The sequence below is a fragment of the Emydura macquarii genome, unplaced genomic scaffold, assembly GCF_026122565.2.
Source record: "Emydura macquarii macquarii isolate MOO-44397 ecotype Brisbane River unplaced genomic scaffold, CSIRO-AGI_Emac_v2 contig_3534, whole genome shotgun sequence".
Lineage (NCBI taxonomy): Eukaryota > Metazoa > Chordata > Testudines > Chelidae > Emydura > Emydura macquarii.
This window is the reverse complement of record NW_027133671.1, coordinates 677,103-700,364: the sequence shown is the minus strand read 5'-3', so window position 1 is coordinate 700,364 and position 23,262 is coordinate 677,103. Positions and strand designations below refer to the sequence as shown.

At 39.5% G+C, this 23,262-nt stretch overlaps 1 protein-coding gene across 7 annotated transcripts in view; it reads right to left on the bottom strand.

The window, feature by feature from the left end:
• Positions 1–23,262, bottom strand: part of MTA1 (metastasis associated 1) — a 111,171-nt gene that overhangs the window by 62,442 nt on the left and 25,467 nt on the right. For 4 of the 7 annotated variants that reach the window (XM_067536342.1, XM_067536347.1, XM_067536348.1 and 1 more), the window contains exons 2-6: positions 21,747–21,814; positions 18,640–18,733; positions 9,284–9,410; positions 9,059–9,122; positions 1,505–1,622 (exon numbers count right to left, since the gene is read on the bottom strand). In XM_067536342.1, the coding sequence (XP_067392443.1) occupies positions 1,505–1,622; positions 9,059–9,122; positions 9,284–9,410; positions 18,640–18,733; positions 21,747–21,814 (471 nt within the window). Of the gene's footprint in view, positions 1–1,504; positions 1,623–9,058; positions 9,123–9,283; positions 9,411–10,902; positions 12,092–12,116; positions 13,567–18,639; positions 18,734–20,543; positions 20,682–21,746; positions 21,815–23,262 lie in introns of those variants that run through there. The other 3 variants (XM_067536343.1, XM_067536345.1, XM_067536346.1) reach the window with 3 other exon arrangements.

Below are 23,262 nucleotides of genomic sequence, written 5' to 3'. Positions count from 1 at the left end.
ATTCTTCCTTCATGTCTCCTCCACTTTAAGGCTCACCACATTTTACAGTCTCTACATTAGTCTTTTTCCTCTATCAAACCTATTATTTCCACCTTCCCCGTGTCTTTTGCTCCACTGGTTTTCCCACATTCTTTACCTTTCTTCTTCCACCCATTCTCTTCTCACTCTTCATTCCAAATACCCTCTCTCCAGCCCCCCACCCCAAATCCACCACTCCCAGAAACACAACAATACACATGTTCATCAGCTGCTCGGAGGGGAGCAGAGTGGAGCTGTAGGAAGAACATCAGCATGCTGTTGGGCAAATATTTTCCTTGACCATCTTCCCACCCTGTAGTTTCTTCTTTTCCCAGCCCAGTGAACACTGGTCTCCCCTTCGTTCTCTACAGAAGATCAGAGGATTCTACTTCCCCCATCCCCGTCTTCTCAATGTGTGGAGATGGAGTGCCATAAGGTTGGCTCTTCCTCCTCTCGAGCTGGGATGCTAGCCCAGCTGCAGTTGAAACAGCACCAGTTTCCCAAGCAGAGCAAATAGAAGCCCTGATCTGTGATCCACCCCCTTTCTTGCCTGTTCTAAAACCAAGCTAGACAACGTCAGCAAAGCACAGATCAAAGCATCGATGTTACTTCACACCTCTGCCCTATGCAGAAGAATGGCACAATCAAAATGGAGATATGTGCACTGAGGTTCACAGAGGTTTCCCCTTTGGAGAAGAGGAGGGAAGATCCCCCCCAGAGGTCCAGGAGAGAGAGAGTTGGAGGGGGGGGGGGTAAGAGTGAATATCTGTATATGCATCCCCTCCTTCTGGGCCCGGGAGTGATGGAAAGCGAGGATTTCCAGAGCTCCAGCTGCTGCCTGGCTTGCCACCCCTTACCCTGGGCCTACAGGGAAAGAGACAATAATTCCTATAGTTCTCCTCCTCCTCTAGAAGTACCAGGAGAGTGAAGTAAATCCTCACAATTTCCCTTGTCTTGGCACACAGTTCACACCAGCAAATCCTTCATCACTCCTGTCCTGTGGGTTAGAGCTCCAGTAGTCAAAAGTGATGGGTGGTCAAATGGCTGTTGGAAGCGGGCACCCAGGAGTAATGGACAGACAGTATTTAACAGGTGATGGGTTGGGAGAGACCCTTCACGTGGGGCAGGGGTTGATTCACAACATAAAAAGCTTTCACATGCATGGTGAAAATTTGGGCTCCCATGGGCAATTCTCAAACATCTTATGAAAAAAAAGAGTAGGCTCCTGGGAACCAATTAATCAAATGTGTTTCAACAGCTTTTACGACCTGGACAACTGCCCACTTAAACTTGGACTGAAATCCAACTAATTGCCATCAGCTAGTAACACCACATTAGCCTCTAACAAACCAGGCTATAGTCCTAGACCTAGAGCTGAAAGACTCCATACCCCATGAGTCACACAGTCCACTCAAACAAATAAATAAATATAAAAACCATTTTCAATGTGGCATCTTAACAATTCTAATGAAATCATAGGTATTACCCTCTTTTAATAAGTCTGTTATATCCGCCTGGTATCGGTTTCCAACTCGAATCTCTCCTTTATCAGCCAGTAGAGTCTTTTGTTGTGGATCATACACTAGTGAATAAAAGAAGAAATCCTAAAAATAATACAAAGACAAAAGACAAGCAACATTATTAATGTTACTGGTAGCTAGTGGCCAGTTTTTAATTACAGATTTGGTTTTTTCCTAATCTATCTATATTTTTGTAATCAGGTGGATGAACTATGAACCAAAACACCAGTCTTAAGAAGCAAAATGAAATGCGAGGACTTCCTTCTGAAAACGAAACGGCACTCCCTAAGTAAAGGATGTCTTTCTGGAGAACACACATACAGTTGTTACAGCTAACGTAAGCACAGTTTCCTCTTGTGTGATGCAAATGAGCTCTGGCACCACAATGACCAACAGCCTGGAAAACATGAAAGAAGAATCTAAATAAAACTAGTAAAATTCTCCTCCTCCTCTCGCAGGAGATTACACCAAATGGCACAATGCTACTGTGCCTTGCAATATACCAGAGAGTAACTAATGGGCCCTTTGGCAGCTATCTACACTGTGAGAGTATGTGATCCCGCAACATCCAGACCCTGCTGCCCATACATGGAGCTGTGCAGCGGGGAAGATAAAGTAGTGCTGCTGAATGGCGGTATTGCACACTCCAGCTCACTTGAGGCTCAATGGGGACAAAAGGTTGAACAGGCCCAAGGGACAGAAGAAGCCACATGGCTAGTTCACAACACACGTTCAAGCAACACAGAAGACAACTGTAGCCTGAAGGCTTCCAACTGCAAGTCACTTCTGCTTCCTGAGCCCTACTTGCATGTGCACATACCCCTCAAATCCCGTGTTGACAAGAAAGGAATTCTGAAGTTTTCCCCCTTCTCTCTGTATTTCTAATGCACCAATAATCATGGTATCCAGTTATCAAACCCAAGCACTGTACACTTTTGAATAGTCTTAATAGCATTATATTTTCTGCTCCACTGTCAACTGGATGGACTTATTTTGGAGGAAGAGTTGATGGGAGAAGGGAGAGGACTTGACAGCCAGAATATCGCATCACTACTGGAGAAAGGTGTTTGCAAACAGATGCACCATGCCTGGTGCTCCAAAGGAGGCAAGGAAAGAATCATCCTCATCTCGGGCAACAGAGGGAGCACCTGTCCTATTTCCACTTCAGACTGAGCTCTCCGGCATCTTGCACAGTACGGAGCACAATGCTGATGCTTAACAAAGGCCTGATCCAAAGTCCATTCAAGTCAACTGGAGCCTTCCCATTGGACTTGAGTAATCATTGGATCAAGGCCTATATGAACAAACAACCTCTGTATGAGACTATTGGGCCTAATTCTCATGCACACTAAAGGCGCTTTACCTCACTCTGACAGCACAAAGGGGCCTCAAAGTGGGTGCAAATGTAACTGATGCCAGAGCAGTGTAAAGCAGCTTTAGTGGTGATGAGAATTAGGCTAGTCATCTTGATAGTTATAAAATATTTAAGACTGCATTGTCATAAACAAGAGTAAAGGGGGAGGGGTTGCATATTTCCGTGTTACAAACGAGAGTTTTATTTGGGTTTCAGCCACACAGCATCCATCTCTAGGACTGCAGTGTATCTAGTGCAACAGTCAGCATTTTCAAGCCACTTGCCCAGCAAATACACAAGCAAAGCCTTCAGCATGTCATACTACAGGCTCAGGATGCCAGATACACCAGTCCACTCCTTAAAGCAGTGGGATGGCCAGTGAAGAACACTGCCTGCGCAGAGGAACTCTTTGCTAGCAAAGATTGTTCTGCCATCTATTCTGGCACCTACCTCCCATCCCTGCCATAAAGGGAAAGAGGGGACATGTCAGTGGTAGGGCATAGATATATGTTCAGCATGCTATTACAAGTACAACACAGAGTCCAGTTCTGATTTGTAAAGTCTCTTCAGTCAAGATTTTCAAAATTAAGACTTTAAAGGCTTCTAGCTGTATATTTCAGCACCTAAGTAAGCAGACAGATTTTCTGAAGCACCGTGTAACCACTGCCTCCCATGACCTCTACACGGAGCATTTGGGTGCTCACCACTTTTGATGAGCAAATCACTGATCCAGGAGCCAACGCTAAGCATCCATTTTTTAAAACCTTAGCCTTGGAAAAATTGGTTTGTCATGGGCGATTTGCATTTTTAGTGCCCTGGTATAACTCTTTCCTACATTTCTTTCCCTCTGCCAGGAAGTTGGCTACTTTATGGTTTGTAGGCTAGATAATGCAGACATTTACTTACTGAAACTCCCAAACAATTTCTATTTTAAAAAAATCTTTCCATTTCTGTGTCAGAAGAAAAAACCACCCCTCTCTGCTGTTCTCATGCTTGCTCCAAAAAGAAAAATGCCAAGTTCTGTTTTTTGAAAGTTTGGCAGCAGATTCATCAAAATAAAGATCTACAATACTGAAAATTGCCCTGACTTAAGGACCTTCTCTCACTCATTATATGGAAGATGGACTCCCAGGATCCCTGACCAAGGTGCAAGGGAGGCTGTTGCCCCAAGTGGTGGCGCAATGCCCCTGCCAGCTTTTTCCAAGACACTACTAGGAAGAACACACGTTCTGCAGTATGCTGATCTTCAAACTGGCTTTCCAAAACCTACTCTTATGGAATTAATCTCACTCTTACTGCAGTGCCATTGCAAAAGTATGCTCCTGGGTGGCTGATAGTTTTTCTACCCTAACCTCAAAAGGGCAGCTGGATTCTTCTGCACCACCTGGTGATGGAAGTCACATTAGATGATTTCCAGAAGAGTCAAAACGTTGGAAAAAGTGACATTCTGCCCTACGTAGGAAATGGCATAGTCCTTTCACAAAGTCTGTGCTCATTTTAGCTGTAAAAACTGTATACACCTCTTTCACAGCACTGCTTGCAAGAGAAGAGAAATAATATACAAAATACAATCATTGATGCTGAACGTGTTTAGAAAATCAAAATGGATTGCAGGAATTAGAACTGAACTATGAAGTTCTACTTTCCCAGAGACAGTGCAGTGTGGCAGATGTGTTTGAATTTCCCTTTCAGACCCCGATCTCGCCCTAATTCATCAGTAACATTAGCCAAAGATCAAACCCACAAGGAAACTGCAGAAAATTTGGGAAAAGAAAATGACCAGAAAAAATATGGCTGATAAGAATTTTTGCTATAAGTTGGGGACACATCAGTTGGAAATGACAGAGGAAGAGAGGGACCTGGGTGTATTCGTTGATCACAGGATGACTATGAGTCACCAATGTGATGGGGCTGTGAAAAAAAGCTAATGCAGTCCTAGAATGCATTAGGAGAGGTATTTCTAGTAGAGATAGGGAACTGTTAGTACCGTTATGCAAGGCACTGGTGAGCTATTATATGTAATACTGTATGCAGTTCTGGTCTCCTATGTTTTAGAAAGATGAATTCAAACTGGAACAGGTGCAGAGAAGGGCTATTAGGATGATCCGCGGAATGGAAAACCTGCCTCATGAGAGGAGACTCAAAGAGCTTGGTTTGTTTAGCCTAACCAAAAAAAGGCTAAGGGGCGATACGATTGCTCTTTATAAATACATCAGAGGGATAAATACCAGGAGGCAGAGGAATTATTTAAGTTCAGCAGCAATGTGGACACAAGAACTAATGGATATAAACTGGCCATCAGAAAGTTTAGACTTGAAATTAGATGAAGGTTTCTAACCATCAGGGGAGTGAAGTTCTGGAATAGCCTTCAAGGGGAGCAGTGGGGGCAAGAAACCTAGCTGGCTTCAAGACTGAGCTTGGTAAGTTTATGGAGGGGGATGGTCTGATGGGACAGCCTCGTTTGGCTATTGACTGATCTTTGACCACTAGCAGTAAATATACCCAATGGCCTGTGAAGGGGTGTTTCATGGGGTGGGTTCTGAGTTATTACAGAGAATTCTTTCTGGGTGTCTGGCTGGTGAGTCTTGTCCACATGCTCAGGGTTTAGCTGATCACCATATTTGGGGTCCGTAAGGAATTTTCCCCCAGAGCAGATTGGCACAGGCCCCAGGGGTCTTTCACCTTCCTCTGCAGCATGGGGCACGGGTCACTTGCTGATGAATTCTCTGTACCTTGAAGTTTTTAAACCATGATTTGAGGACTTCAAGAACTAAGTCATAAGTTAGGGGTCTATTACGGAGTGGGTGGGTGAGGTTCTGTGGCCTACGTTGTGCAGGAGGTCAGACTAGATGATCATAATGGTCCCTTCTGACCTTAAAAGTCTATGAGGAAGATACTTTGTTGTTTGCAGTGTTATTGTTGCTGTGTTCATCTGAGGCTATTAAAGAGATAAGGTGGATGAGGTAAGATTTTTTATTGGACCAACTTCAGTTGGTGAAAGACAAGCTGTCAAGCTTACACAGAGCTCAAAACCTCGGTTTCTTTCACCAGCAAAAGTTGGGTCAATAAGAGATACTGTCTCCCTCATCTTGTCTCTCTAAGAAAATACAGACATCAAGAGATGTTAGTCTATCGGGAATTTGTACACAACTAATCTAAGTTCAGAAATATTAACCAGCTAACTGTCTTGGCAGTCTGCTAATTAGATTTCACGAGCTCAATTTGAAAAATACTAGTTTATTTTTCCTTTTCAGGGCCATTCACAGACTAGTGAGACACGTGGGCAGCTATCTACGGGGCAAAGTTCTCCCAGGTTGCTGGATGCATGCTTGCAAGGCAATGAAATAGTTGGGGGACATAAAACATTGCCTGGCGTGGAGGAGGAAAGATTAGATTAATTGCTTCTGCCACCTTGTAAATGATTCTGTGTCTACAGTAAATTCAGATTCTCCCCATAGCTTCTCTTCCTCCTGGTTCTTCCACTCTTCCAAATGCAATACGAACCAGAAGTGCTGATTGCGAGCATGCTAGCCAGCCCCCAAGGAGTTTAACAAAACGTTCCACTGGGAGAGGGACCTAAGCTAACTTCCACTATCCAGCTGAAAAATCACTTTTTTGTTTTGCCTGTTACCTCCTCCAGAAGTTTAGCCTACATGTCTCAGAGTGGTTACTATGTGCAGGGCGCCACATTCCAGATCTCTAGGACACAGTTTTTCCTTTTTCTGTGGGAGCTATGTTTGAAATTGAAAATGCACTTTTAAGGATGGAGGAGAAAAGGTAAGGAGGTTGAAAGGGATAGGCAAGTGTTACACCTCCTATCATAAATTTGTCTCCTATTCTTCCCTCTCCCTTCAGCCCTCTCTTTTCATTGCTCTCTGCATGCTCCACACCCACATGTTCTCTAAAACTCTCCATTTCCCTCGGTCTCCCATGTCCACTAAGTTTTTGAGCACTAAAACAGTTCCCTTCTGTGGGAACAGAACACCTTCATGAAACCTCTTATCGTGTGAAGTTTCTTCCCAAAATGCCTGCTCAGTTTTTTAAAATAGCCAATATCACTCAGCTCAGCATTCTGACAGTTCAAAGGAAAAGTTACCCGTCAGGAAACCAGGGTTCTAATCGCAGATCTGCAGCTGAACTGCTGCATGACCATGAACAAATCAATGCACCTCTCAGCCTCAGTTTACCCATCTCTACAATGGGGATAAATATACTTTCCTTTGAAAAGAGATCTGCAGACAAAGAGCACTCAACAACTAAGTATTATCAAACTATGAAACTAATTCTGTTTTCTAAGTTTACACTTTCAATTGGCATTTTCTCAGCTGCCAGCTGGTGGTCGCCATTGTCTGAATACCGTGGGTCTTGTTTGACCCCCTGTCCATTTGGCAGCCTTATGTGAGACTTACCATGTTTCTAGTTTAACATTCTGAAGAGAAACTTGAATATTCAGCAGTCTTTTTTTTTTTTTTTAAATCTTAAATGTGTCAGATTCATTTAATTTTCTGACTATTAAAGCTTCCTTTATAAATACATTTCTAACCTACTTTATGATGGAACAGATTTCAGTTTACAATTTGCAAGACCGGTTTTGTTTTTTTAAAAAAGTTAATGGCTGTTGTTTTCAATCAACTAATTTTTCCTGTCTCTTATACTTATGCAACATTTAAGTCTTGTCAAAGGAGACCATCACCCTTGCAGATGTTTGTAATACCGTCATATTAAAATTCATTTTTACTTCTCAATATAAATAAAATTGAAGAAAAACTTGCTAATAATCTCTGAAACGAAGCTCCCAGACTGTCAGGTCAAATTCCAACAAGATTGCTGACACCAGCAGGCAGCATAGAGATGTCAATTGTAACTAAAATTAAATACATATAAATGTGTTAATACAGGATTACGGCTGCACAGTTTAAATTAACAAAATACCAGAAAGTAAGGTCCAAGGCCTAAATCTTAAGCAGTTACAAGTGATTTGGGATGCCCCAATTTTTAGGTGTTAAGTTTGAGACATCTTTAAAGAGCCTGACTTCAGAGGGTGAGTGCTTGATGTTTCCTGAAAATCAGACCCTGTTATGTTTCTCAGTCAGGATAACCAAAAATAGTCACTTTAAAATATGTAGGGTTCCAAAATAATGTTAATTCAGACAATTTAAGTAGCTTCTATATCCTATGATTGATATATTCTACAGCATCAATAATATAGTAAGCTGTGCATTTAACCAGAAAAATAAGATGATAAAGTTTCCTGCATGCACAAGATGACAAGCTGTCTTTGCATCCATCAGGCTAGACCGTGAGAAATCTGCCGCAATGTCACAGAAAAGATGAGGCCACAATGATTTCTGCTAAAACTTCAGTAGATGTCTACTGAATTTGTTCACAAGTAATCTTTCAATTGTTTAAAACCTTTGTTTTCTCTTTCCAGGCTTACTAGTGCACATGCTCCTCATTGAGGAGTATGGGAAAAAATTTTGAAGGAGTCTGACTACCATTGAAAGTCTAATTCTAGTTTCAAGTTTGAAGCTTTATCACTTATGCTGTTACATAAAAAAAAAAATCTATTGGTTAGAATTTCTTTTTTTTAATTTACAACTGAATATCAAAATAACAAAACAACCCCAAGAGGGGTATTTCCCCCCACTTTTCTGTAACTCAAGAATAGATTTGATTGAATTCCAGAAATAATTTAATTTTGAAGAGAGAACCAAATTTTCAGCCTCAGTAGGTAAAGTTTCAGAAAATTATCTTACAAAAATAAGGCAAACTGTTCTGTAATCTCAACTATAGTGGTTGCTAACAGCAACTTCTACTACATATTTCAGTTTAATCCTGTCAACAGATGAGTTAATCTTTGAACTTTCAGACTGCTGGGCTGACAAAATGAGTAGGGTTTTCTTTATAGGAGGAGAGATGGTTTAATGTCGCAAATATATATTTAAACAATGAGCCTTGCCTGCTACAGTCATAAAATTTTTACAGCAGAATGAAAACTGCAGAACCAGACAATTTTATTGACCTTAATCTTTTCTAGTGGCCCTGACAAATGCCAAATGAGAAAAGAAGAAAATCTCATAATTGGACTACTTGCAGAAAGCCACCAATACTAAACTGTGGCAAAATAACCTGGTGAAGCTTTGCAAATTGCAAAATGGATTCATACCTCCCGTTCCAGATATGATTTAAGGGATTCTGTCTCATTTAACAGAGTAACGCTGCATTTGCCTCTAAAAAAAAAGAAAGAGATCACATTTTATGAAAAAAATTAATATATTAAACTCATGATATATACAATAGTATTACTGTAACTTTTGCACAAAATTTATTCTTACACAGGAAGAATACTGGATTAACAGTAGGCTGTTTGCCAGCATAATTAAGGAATTACCTTATGTGTGTGGCAGGTAAAGATTCCAGCTGTCGTGAGAGAAACAGTTCTCGATGCCTTAGCTGATGCTTCTGTTTCTCTGGTAAATCAACCATTTCTGGGTTTTCCATCTCTTCTTCCATTTCCCCTAATTACAGAGGAAGCGGAAAAGCTTAATATCATAAATGTATTGCAAACAGTCCCTCTTGGCCAATCGAAATGCATTGCTGCAAGACCATATCACAGTACACTGTACCTAGGCTATTTTCCTCTCTGCCTCTTACTACTACAGCCAGGAGCTACAGCCCATGGCAGTAGGCAGCTTACACCAACCACAGCATTGAACAGAGTTACAGAACACGTGTGGTGAGGCCAATCGTATGCCTACCCAATCTCGTCAGCTATTCTAATGGCACTACTAATGTCTAACACCAAGTAGTGCTAACCCCATTTCAATGCTCCGACTCATTTTATTTTATATATGGTCATGACCCGTTTGACTCTCTGATCATAATTCTTTGGCATCAGAGGTATACTGTCCCAATTTCTTAAACGAATCTTTAAGCCTATATGCTAAACTACATCCTCACTAATACATAACTTATCTGCAAAACAACTGAATCCAGGTAATGTCCCAGGGGGAAATAGTTGCAAGAGGGCATTGACATTAGTGACATCTGTGATGCATGGATAAGAAGGTGACTATTTCTCTCACTGTTGTTACCATGCTTACATGATTTCCATAAATTTTGTACACACATAAACGGAAAAGTTATGAATTGCTAAGTATGATTTATATGCATGAATCATCTCTGTATCTGAAGTTATTAATATTGTATGTAACCATCTCAAACTTGTATTGTATGCCTGGGTGACACCCCCAGATAGATTTACATCAAGACTGGTCCATTAAGGACATTCAGCTCTCATAACGGGCCATTGAAGAAACTCATCCACCTCCTAGGTCTTCCTGCGGATGCCTCAGACAGCAAGGAGCCAATGGCCAACCCCTATGATGTGTTTGGCTTCTGGTTAACAAGTGGGGTGCTAAAGAAGTTCTTTGTTACTGGTTTGGTGAATCTAATTGTAGAGGAAACCACCAGTTTGGGGAATTGCCTGCCCTATTTCTTGCAGTCTGCCCTGAGTGTGGCACTCCCAGTGTGGTCTGCACCAGGCACCCGGTAACAACAACATCTTCTTTCAATTATGCCAGATATGGCATTTGGAGCCAGACCACTTTAGGAAAAGGCCCAGCAACCAATCATGAGAAACTGCAAAAAAGGAATTTTTCCTTCTACGGAATTCAAATCAGCTATTGCATTGGCCAGAAAGTGTGGGAGAATTTTTGGATTCTAGCAGACTGAGCTGTTAGTTTTACACCAGATTTAACAAACTCATTACACTACTCTCAAAAAAAGGTTGAGCAGTCTGATGCCTGTAGCTAACTTCAACAGCTGTTGCTGAGAAATACTTCTTCATCCCCCCTCCCCCACTCGTAGAACCTACATGCACAGATGATTACTGTATGAAAACATACTGCACACCCAAGGATTTTAGTCATTTATAATCCTCAAAATTATCCCAAACCAAGGCAAAAATAAAGGGAATATCTCAATTTTGTAAAATGTTAAGTTGCATACTTGGTTTTCAACTGGCCGCTGTGCCAAAGTGATGAGGAGAAATCACATGCCTCTCTCAGGTTCTGTACAGTTTATATTACTTTGTTTTATCATTCTGAAACAAGACCTGATGTTTTATATACCCATGTAAGCTTCTCCAACAAAAAAAGAATATGCAGTAGTAACATAATTAAACCAGGCGTGCAACATGCAATAGTTACTACACTATATAAGCTGTTAAACATACAGCAGTGTGCATTTGCACTAATACTTTCCTAGGAAATGGAACAGAATTTATGTGTGTGTCACAGTTGCATGGCTTCACAATTTATTTGCTTAAGTTAGTTCTGTTTTAATAGAAAATTTATATCGTGACTGGTGGACCACACTATCAATACACCAGCAACAACCCACAAACAAGTCAGCAAGTCATAGACCATGTGATTTGAAAACTAGTAAATACAACATATTAAAAGACAACATGGAAAACCCCCATCATGCTTACATTTGCAAGTGTGTATAGAGAACAAGAAATCTGTGCTATTTAAAACCCTCCCATTCTGAATTTTCAAAAACCGTTTAGTATGACAATGCTTTGCATCTTTTAAAGAGTTTGGAGAGAGATGTACTATGTCAAGGAGCTCAAAATAATTCTCAATGCCTTGAGCTCATTTGAAAACTTCAAGCTTTTTTTTTTTTTTTTTTTTAAATAGTGATTAACACACAAAAAATGAAGCCACCCACTAGACAAATAAATTTAATCTCAAACTGTAATTTTCTTCACCTTCCACCAAGAACTTAAACCAAGTAGTGTTATTTGCTTGGCTTGTTTTTGTAATGTAACACAGAGGCTGTGAAGCACACATTGCCTTTGCACTCAGCCTGCTGTACACAGCCTTTCAAAATAAAAAGGCACAATGCAGGACATTTTGAAAGAAAGACTTCATCTAAGGTAACAAAGAAAAGTCCAATACAAAATGGCTAAAGCTTTTGAGGACAAAAGTGGGTAAGAACTCTCTGAAGAATAAAAAAGCGGTATGCAAATATCTTTGTCCCCCTTGCTGAGACCCCTTTAATAGTGAAATGCATGAACCTGATGAATTTAGACATAATAAAAGCACAGAGAACGTAGGGTCAATTCAGTACTAATATAAGCGAACCGTCAGCACAAAGCCCTCAGCACCACATTGACGTTGTGCAGCATTGACATGGTTGCAGTGACCATACAAAAGTACCTTTGCAACAACTGCATGTGCAGAAAGACTCAGCATCTGCACTGGGGGCTGACCCTGGGCACAGGCTGGGAAGCGGATTTCACCTCTGAAGCTCAGCTGTGCTTCACCCTCTCACAGCTCAATTACTCTTACTTTATGTAAAGTAAGTGGATTATCACCCTAGAAAAAACCAATGAGGAACAGGCACTATATGGCTTTTTAAAGAACAAATCTTGTCGGACAAATTTGACTGCTTTTATGGTAGTGTTACAGAAGTCACAATGGAACACAGTAGATGCAACATATTTGGATTTTAACAAGAATTGATACACTGTCACATAAAATCTTACTTGAAAAGTAATTTCTTGGCTAGGACTGGAACACTCAGTCTGAAAACTTAATAAAAAACACTTTACACAAACAAGAACATGCAATATATCAAGTGGAGGGAAGTATCCAAAGGGGATCTGCAGGAATCTGTGTTAGGTCCAGTCTTATTTAACATCTGTATTAATGATTTGGAAAAAGGATTACTACTAGCGCATTAACAAAGTTTGTGATTACTATGTTGGTAGGAGGAGACATGAACGCTAGAGAAGACAGAGAAATAAGGCGAGATACAGGCAGATCGAGCACTTGGATAGAAGAAATGACAATCAATTTGAAAGAATGAAAGCTAATAGATGTAGGAAAAAATTAATTAAAAAATACAGATACACAATTGCAGGGAGAAAGTAAAGCAGCAACAATGATAATCATCAGTTGGGCCCTCCAGAATTCACGGCACTGAAAAATGCATCACGGACTGTGAAATCTGGTCTTTCGTATACTGTTACCCTACACTATAGGCAGTGTTTCTCAAACTGGGGGGGAGGGGGGGTCTTGACCCAAAAGGCAGTTGCAAGACTATTGTGGGGAGTGGGGGATCACAATATTGCCATCCTTACTTCTGCATTGCCTTCAGAGATGGATGGACAGTGGCACAGCTCTGAATGCAGCGCCACAGCCAGCAGCAGCGCAGGAATAAGGGCTACAATACCGTGACCTCCTACAATAGCCTTGTGACCCCCTTTTGGGTTGGGACGCCAGTTTGAGAAACGCTGATGTTTATATTTTGCTATTTTTAAACAAGTCATGTTTTATTACATGAAATTTAAGATTCAAATATCTGAAACCATGAAATTCAAGGTTTTAAAAACGCTGAGACTGTGAAATTTACAAAAATGGATCGTGACTTTGGTAGGGCCATGATTATGAGAGCTAAAGATATCAGGTGACAAATTAAACAGCATCCTACATGTAGTGCCCCTGTAATAGTCACTATAAAGAAAAGTGAGACACAGGCTTGCAGAGTGATATGGATCAATGCATGTTGGACTATCTATAAAAATCAGGGAGGGAGGGAGAGCTCCTTTATATTCTAGCTGTGTCATTACTATAAAAATACTAACAATTGGAAAAAAGCTCAGAAAAAATACAAAAAGTAAGCACAAGATGGACTTGAAGATTAAAAGAGCTAATATGTACAGCTTGGCTAAGCAATGATAAAAAAGGAGACAGGAGAGTCTACACTATTTGAAGAAGAGAAATTTAGCATAATATTCTTAGTTTAAGTAAGAATAGGATGAGAAAATAATGAAATTTGAGAAAAAAAATGTAGGCTGAATATCTGGAAAAAACTAGTTAATTCTGTGCAATTAACCTGTGAAAGTTTAAGAAGTTGTAGAAGCCCCATCACTTGTGACTTTTGTAACTAGAGTGGACAAAACTTTAGAAGATATCCTGAAGGATGCTGCATTTGCAGAGATCGACTAGATTATCTATAGCTCATTTCCATGTCTAATAAGCCTAAAATAAACCACAGAATCAGAGCTGGAAGGGACCTCAAGAGGTCATCCAGTCCAGTCCCCTGCACTCATGGCAAGACCAAATGTTATTTTGACCAAGCAAATCACACAGGACCCTGAGTGGCAGGTAAGCAGGTTGTTGCTTTGTTTTTGTGATCTCCACTGAGATAATTAACTCATTGACAGTTATGCTATATAGGATTTCTTTTTTAAAAAGAAGGTATATGAACCCTTACACATCAATGGTTAGGAAGAAGTTTCCCTGGTTGCAGGTAATACGTTATTCCATAATGACCTATTATAGGGTTTCTTGCACTTCCTCTTAAACAGGAGGCTGAATATCTGGAAAAATGGCCACTACCAGATTGGATACTGAAGTAGATGGACGACTGGTCTGATATGGTATGGCAATTTCCATGTTAATTCAGGGAGAGAGAGAGAGAGACTAATTTAACTCAGAATTCTGGGAGTTTACTCAAAAGAAGCTGGCTCTGCCTCTTCGGGAATGATGAAACCAAAAATCTCATTTTAGATTTTGTTTCAGGTGAATTCTGAAACTCTGAAACCGATGATCTGAGCACTTCCAAACTTTGGGGATGCAGAGTCAACTGACTAAGACCTCATTCATGAGGATATATTCCAACTGTCTTCACACTCGCTGGTGGTGTAGAAACCACACAGGCTGAGCAACTTCCTCAGGCAAACAAACCTCAGGCACCTAACATGTTGGTCTGATAATGACATCTTCCTGCTGCAAGACACTTATTTTTAGAAGCTTTGAAACTTCAGAATATGCCATCTTGTAGGCCTGACAACTGAACAGCAGCTGCTGAAAGCGGATAGGAAAAGTGCCAATAGCTGTCCAACTGGGACTACGAACAACTATTCATTTATTTTTATGAACTGGGACAAATTAATGGAGTGTTGATTCTGTGGCCACTGTTGCCAATGGCAAAAAAAAGAGAAGATGGCTAGGGGGAGAGGGTCTTTTATAACTGGTTGGAAATATTTCAATATCTGATCAATGCATACCTGCTCCCTACCATTTTATTACTTTAAGTGTTTTCCTCCTACACTTTGTTAGTTGTGGCATCCAATCCTTACCTAGGAGTCCAGCAGAGTAAATTATATAAAACAGAAGTGCGTTCTGACTCCCTAAATTCTCCCTGCAATTTTAATTGGATTCCTTATTTATTCTTTGTTTCCTGTCCCAAACTCTTGTGCAGTTTTGCTGGAGACCTGTTAAATAGAAATTGTGTTCCCCCCCGAGGAAGCTGCATTCAAGCAATTCTCGTGAATAATTTATGAAGTGATTATGGAGTTTAAAGAATGGAAAATGCGAGAAAAGGTATAATAATCATTATTCAACCATAACCCCAGACAAGCGTCACATCAGGTGGTTAAAAAAAGGAAATTTGCAGTTCAGACACAGGAATCATACTGCATACATTGCATACAAACTTATAAACATCACTGCAGAAGGCACATCACTTCTCTTCTTGGAAAAGGGCTACAAGATAAAACCCCTGCATCTTTCTTTAAGTTTCCGATGCTTATACTGATAAAGGTTTATTATACCCCTATTTATTTTACTTAGTGACATTTATTTACTTGAATATCTCAGTCATTTTTCTCACCGCCCCTCTATTTTAAGTGAGAAATAGATAAATATTGCTAAATTGCACAATATTTGAGTACATGAAATATTCACACATTATTCCTTTCTTTTTCATAGTTATATCATTGGTAGGTCTAAAATAAAGGCATCAATAGCAGACTTACAATTAGAAAATACAAGACTGAGTGAATCCAGAAGTGTCTGCAGTCACACACCTTCATTAATCAGCTGAACAAAGGCAGTTAAAAGATCAGTGAGGCAGATACATACATCTATTGCAAATGCATCAAAATGAAAAGGGATTGTTATGCAATCAACTCGGAAATCAGTGACAATGTTGATTCTCTCTGATCAAGTATTTGTATTAGAATTTTTGTAGGAAATTAGGAGTAATTTGATTCTAAATTATATTTAGAAAGTTGATTGCTACATAAGCATATTTTTACCTTTTAAAAAGGAGCAACTGAAGCCACACAAGAGGGACCTGTTAAAAGAAAGTCTGTTTTCTGGGAATTAACTGGTACCTGTGCCAAAACGACAATACAGAACAATTCTACATAAGGAAATCTAAACTGACATACATTGTCTCGGTTTCTGTGTTGTTTCCATTCATAGCACTGTTCTATAGTTGGATTTTTCTGACAGTCTTCCAAATAGCTATGAAAGTGAAGCAATGATCTATTTTCTATTTAGATCAAAACTGTTCATTTCATATTAAAAAGAAAAAAACCTGAACTGTCAGGTTCAAAGAATGGCTATTGTGGCTAAGAGCAAGCTTTCTCATCTTCATCTCAAACAGTGCAGTGCTTTCAACAATTCCTTCTCACTCCATTTACTAACTTACTGAACTGAGACACACATGAACGAGTCAACATATTTACTTTGTTTGCAGGGAGGTGTCTATTAAACTTCAGCATTCCTAAGCAATGGAACAGTTATGGCACTGAAGAGATTCCAGAAAAAACTATGTATTGTGACCAAAAATGACCTAAAAACATGGACAAATCTCATCTCGTATCCATATGGATACATGGACCAAGATTTAATTCTATTAATACAGCACACATATTTCATTCTAGTCAAACCTATTACCGATAAAAAAGCTATTTTGAAGGCAGAGCGCAAGCACAGGTCTAATTTTACTGGGCCTTTCCAATAGCATGATGGCAGTATTCAGAAGTGTAGCGCTCAGATTTTTGGATTCATCAAGACTAGAAAGAAGTCGGATCTGTAAGTTGTGTATTTTAATAAATGACATGAGTAGTGACAAAATTAACAGGTTCTTTTTCCTCCTTTGGAGACGGAGGCACTTCTTCACAGTAAGTTATTGTACCATAGTCTTAAAATTTAAATTGACCTAAAAAGCATCTATCCATTGTAGTATCTCAGCAGTTTTGGGAGGAAGGAAGGAAAAGTTTTATTACTAGAGACTTTTTTTTTTTTTTAATTTCTTGTTTGATTGTGGACTTAGGTAGATGGTTACATATACTTATACTATATTTTAGGGAAATTCAACTATTACTTTTTTCCAGTATTTAAATATTGTTAAACTGTTTCTCTAACATAAGTGTGCAGAATTTGTACTCTATTGGTTTGATACCTAATATATGCACAAATGAAAATATGCTATTGTTTTATACCATCAGATACATAGTGCTCTAAAATGACACACACAGGTCAATTGACTTTTCAAGAGGCCTTTGTTTCTTAAAAGAAAAAAGGTCAGAAGTGAGCCAACCAAGTGATACAACTAATTATTGGAGATATTTCCTAGCTGCTTAGGATGGGGATCATAGATTTAAAATAACCTAGCATCCAACATTCATGCATCTTTAGAATAGCATCAACACTTCATCCAAACCTAGAAATTAAAATTAATAATGAGTTAAAATAAACAAGCTTATTTGCATGTTTGAGAGCCAGTACAAAGACATAGTATAGTGCAGACAGACAGTAACAAAAGGCATAGATACTGAAAGATTTTTATATTGTAATTTAAGTAAAACCTTTGTATAAGCTTCTCCCAATTATTCATTACACTTCAGATACAGATTAATTACATTTTTTTAAAAATGACTTATGAAGCATCTCTCTGGAATATGCAGAGAGACATGATACAACAAGAAATTACAGCTCAACTGCCGCACCGGTATCTTAGCATCATCATAATGCACACACACAAGCGAGGCCAAGTGAAAGTGGCATGAACAAACAACTTTGGCACTTTCTGACTTTTCAATACTTTTCATGAAACTAAAAATTCTCACTATTTTTTTTTTAAACAAATTGAATTATTACAGTGTTCAAACCACTAAGCAGCACTAATTCTCTTCAGATGTCCATCCAATTGGGAGATTATCATCCTCTGAACAGATGCCATAAATTCAAGACCTCACATAATGGTGGCGTGTCCCAAAATCACTAATGTTTAGAAATTGTACTAAACATGCTGAGTCAAATTTTCCATCATTCACAATTTCACTAATTCTGTAAACTTGTCAAAGAAACAACTCTGGATAGAGAACCAACAAGCCATGTCTGATGTTTTAATGTTCTTAAATGTGAGTTATTGGCAAACAAAGTATGACCAGGGGTTTTGTTTATTTATTTGTTTTTTAAATGCAAGGAGTGTATTTCCCTTTCCCAATCAACTTATTAGTATGTGAAATTTTCCTCAAATGTTTTCAAGAAATTCACCTTCATGTAGAGACAGTCATGCACTTTTATTCAGCCCAAAGGGAGAGTGTAAGAAAGTTATGTTTAATAATTATAAACAGACATTCTTCTCCCCTGCCCCCCCTCACTCTCTCACACACACACACACACACACACACACACACACACACACCCCTCAAGAGGCCTTTGTTTCTTAAAAGAAGACAGTCAGAACTCTGACAACCTAGTGATATAGTACAATTAATTGTGTTAGATACTTCCTAGCTGCTTGGGATGGGGATCATAACATTTAAAGTAATCTAGCAGTTCCAACATCCATGCCTCTTTAGCACAGCATCAACACTTCATCCCAACTTAGATATTAGACATTAAAATCGATAATGGTTTAAACAAACAAGCTTACTTGCATGTTTGTCAGCCAATACAATAAGAGTACTCGATATGTCTCTTCTTCTGTAGAAACACACCACCTTTGCTTCCACATTTCCATTTGCTGTCTGTAACAGTGAACAGAAAAATTATTCTTGGGCATAAATAAAAAACTGGATCGCAAACTACTAAACTAGAAATCCATTAAAGTATTTTTAAAAATTAACCATAAGTACTCCAATCAAATACATGAACCTTACTATGAATAAAATGCATTTTTATAGAAAATGAAACATTGTCATCAGCTGTCTAAGCAAGCACTCTGCAGTTCTACAATATTGAAAAAGAGAAGTTATATCAGAACAGACCATTGTTGTAAATCCCATTTCTTGTTCACAATCATGGTCTATACTAGATTGTACAGAGGAAGAGAAACAAAGATCTCATAAGGCTTCTGAGAAATTAGACTGGGTTGTACAAAGATGTCAGCGTGAATCTCCTTCCTGACCTCACACCCATTCATCTTGATTACCTGAAGCAGGCAATTTTAATTCAGTTTAATCAGTAGATTAACCAAGGATTCAGTCAAGTAGATTGGATAACCTCATACGGTAACGAAGCGAAAACCTACACAGGATCAAATTCTGATCTTCCCTCAAACAGAGTAGAACCTTATTCTACAAGTATCTCATTTACCCTAAACCTGATCTAAGTGGCATCAGGTAAAATTAAATAGAAGTAAGGGGATCACAATCTGGTCCTTTCTTTGTAATTCTGCTTCTCCCCCAGAATTCTCATGTCTAGATCTCAGGGCAGCAGTTTCAGTAGGAAAGCAAACCAGTTTTACACGGGGGATTGCACACTGCATCAGAGAATAAATTTACCACTTTAACAACTTTCTTAGTAAATTCCTAATCTACTGGAAACCAAAAGCTTCCCCCAAAAAGATGATCCAAATAAAGTAATCAAGAAGTTAATGCCTCAAAAAAGTACAATAAAAAATTCAAATGGAAAAAGGTAACGACCACCTCGGAAAGGTTTCCATCCTCCATCTTTCCAAAGTGAGAAGGGTTAGAAAGAACCTGCCAAGATGAAATCACATGTGTAAGATTCTCCCAACTGATGAGTAAGTAACTCCAGGTAAGTCCCAAAAGGAGCAGCAATAAAACTGCAACAGGGAGCAAGATTCTTGTCAACGACAACCATATGAAAGAAGGTTTATATTTTTTGTTGGTCTTAAAATAAGGTACTATACCGAACATTTGTGAAACTGGCTCTGTATATTTCTATTTGTAACAGGCTTGCTCACAGAGTTTTATCTATTTGCATGAACCCAGATCATCTCAATTCTCTTGTGGACTTCTCCCCAAAATGCCTGAATGATGAAAACAAAACTTAAGTGACAGCATCCCAGTGTGGTGCACTGATGAGCTAGATTTAAATCCCAAGGTTTAGTAGACTGGCAGTTTGGGGATTAGAGATGTAAAAGCCCAAAAAGAAAATAGTCAGAAGTGAATGAGTGACGTTCCATGCACAAGGAAATAAAAGGCCAGTATATAAGGTAGCTGCTAAAACCTTAATGGTGGAAGGGACAACAATCAAGATATCTAATTCTATCAAATTATCTAGAATTAGAAACATCATGCAACATGTACACACATACAAATGTTTCCATCTCACAGGCACACAGTTTTCTGGTGCAAGGCTTGCAAGACTTTGACCAAGTTTATCTTAAACATTTAAGTTTTGGATTATTCTGAAAACACGAGGACCCATAATCCAAGCCACAAGATGCTAGATTTCTAGATCTGGATTGAGAATTTGACCCTTTTCAAGACTCGGAGAAAGGAGGAAAGTTTCCCAGGAAACTGGCAATAGGTCCAAGTACCACACTGATGTCTAGAGCCATTAAGATCACAAGTATCCTGACCCACTTACTTTTCTCAGGACTAGAAGTATTCATAGGAGTGGAGAAAATGCATCTCTTCTTGACAGGAGTTATGACTTGCTATATGCATTTCCCAGAAATGTAGTTCCCTGACCATTCTAGAGGAAAGACTTCAGACATTGATATTGCTGCAAGACAAACAAGTCTATCTTTGATAAACACATTTAGCACAGACTGAGGAGGTCATCACTGTATTCCTCATGGAGGACACACAAGTTTCTGCCATAGGAGACTTCGTACCAAATGGGAGTGATTACAAGAATGACATGGACCTTCACATCCACTTCTTCAGTTTGCAAATCTACAGATGAATCCTTCATAAAAAGTTTATAACAAAGAAGCTTTAAAAAAGACAAATCTCCCCCAACCATTGAATTTCTTTAGCCAATCTCCGATGGCAGCTAGATGATTGGGTCCAACCCCGAGAAGATGACACCAAGTTTCCTCTCCACAGACTGCAAAGGACTGAATAGAACTGTACTAGGAGGGAGATCTAAAGTGATACAGTGTGGTAGGGACAGTAGTTGAGGACTTCAGAACAGGCTCTCTGTGCTGAAACTGATCCTTAGTACCAAAGGATTCAGATTCTTCCCCTTCCCCACCCCACCTTTCATCTGTTCTACTGGAACGGCAGTGGCTATCATACCGCTTTTTCATCTCCAAGCAAGAAGAGTGTTCCGAGGACTAAGAACACAAATAATACACCAGCCCCAGACCACAAGAAGAGAAAAATTTCAGTAGGTTGATGTGAGGATATGGCGCACTTCTTCCTCATAAGAGGGGCTCCCAGGTAGTTCAAACCATAAGGCTCTTTCCAAGCCAACCATTACATCTTTGGATCAAAACAGCACCAAGAGTTTAAGTAATGCAAATTAAACCTTGCCTGATAAGCCAGAGTGGGAGGGCAGGGTCAGTGTCAGGATGACTTTCAGCTGGTGCTCTCTGGCCTTTGCAGACAGCACATGCCAAGCACCGCTTGAATGAATGACTACCCCAGGTTATTCCAGGCAATGGTCAGATATCATTACTATATATTCTGTAATTACTAGCATCTTAAAAAAAATACTGCAAATTATTTCAAACTGATAAAAAGGGAGGTGGGGGTAGACAAAATTATTTTCAAGTCAAATAAAATTAGAAAATACAGCCAACAATTTCAGATACCTGGAGAAAAAACATTAGCTTTGCATTACCTTATTGAGTTCTTCTATTCTTCGTATCAAGTATGGGTTACTTGAAGAATTTTCAAAGTAGACATAATCTGGAAAAATACAGAAGGAAACCCCCAAAAGTTAGAGTATGTTTTCCTTCAAAGTATAAACTTTCAAAATGGCATTGCTTATAAAACCCCAGATACACAAAATGACACTGCACTACTTTCATTTTAGCAGCAGTTCACAATTCCAGCATCCCATCTAAATCCAGTAACAAAAGAGATGCATAATCGGAATCCAATCTTGCTTCACTTAACATTTCATTCCAGAAACCAGAATTAATGAAATATGAAGGCTGTAAAATTCCATCTTCAAAACAGGGTAAATTATAAAAGTTCTCCTGCTATCCTCTGCATTCAGAAAGCAATGCTTAAGATCATCTGCCTGTGATCAGACCACATCACTCCCATCGATGAGTCCCTTTGACTCCTTCTCCCCTTCCATATCTAGTTCTAGCTTCCAGCTTCAAGGCTTTGCATAATTCTGTCCCGCAGCATGTCTCATCCTATCTCCCATTTGTTCCACCTACGAATAATGCCTTACTTCTCCCTTATTCTTTTATCTGATTCTTATATTTGCCCTTATTCCCATGTCTGAAACTGCCTCTTTAGCCACAGACACCCTCTCCTTCCAAGTCTCTCACCAAAATCTGTTTCTTCTGTAAATCCCATAAATGTAAGCTACATCAGTAAAAGTGCTGTCAGCATGCATATGATTTAATATTAATCCCCCACAGGAGGGAGGCATGGTAACCCCTAACTCACAGATTGAGTAATACCATCTGGCTCTTACAAAGCTCTTTTCATCAGTAGATCTCAAAGCACTGTACAAAGGAGGTTAGTATCTCCAGTTTACTGATGGGGAAACTAAGGCACACAGAGAGAAAGTGACCTGCCCACGGTCACACAGCGGGCCAATGGCAGAGCTGGGAACAGAGCACAGGTCTCCTTTGTCCCAGTCCAGTGCTCTGTCCAATAGGCAAAACTTCTAGGCCCTGTACATTCAGAGAGATCAAGACAGGGATTGACTCAAAGAGCTTGTAATCTAAGACAATAAATATATGAAAGGTGGAGGAGTGGGATTCAATCAAATATACTTAACTGTTACATGCTCCTACTTTAACTTAAGCAATTACATAAATATACTTTAACTGCCTGTAAGCCAGTGAGCTCTCTCACCAGCCTGCACATCAAGGAACACACACCAGCTAGAAGATTCTAGTTCCCTTTTTCCCATGGTGTTGATTTTATTTCTTCAAAATAAAACCACTTAGCACAGGTACATCTCAGTCATGCTCTTTGCTCGCTGCAGAAGACCAGGTGAGGAAAAATTGACTCCCTACAGCATTACACTCCACAAACAGTCTGCCTGGGAGTCAAGGGTCTCTGCTCTCTTCTCCTTTGTTGTCGGCTCTCCATAGGATTACATTGCTCAGGCCATCTGCCTGAGAGTCTCCTAGAAACTGGGTTATTTTCCTCCACCTGGGGACTCCTGC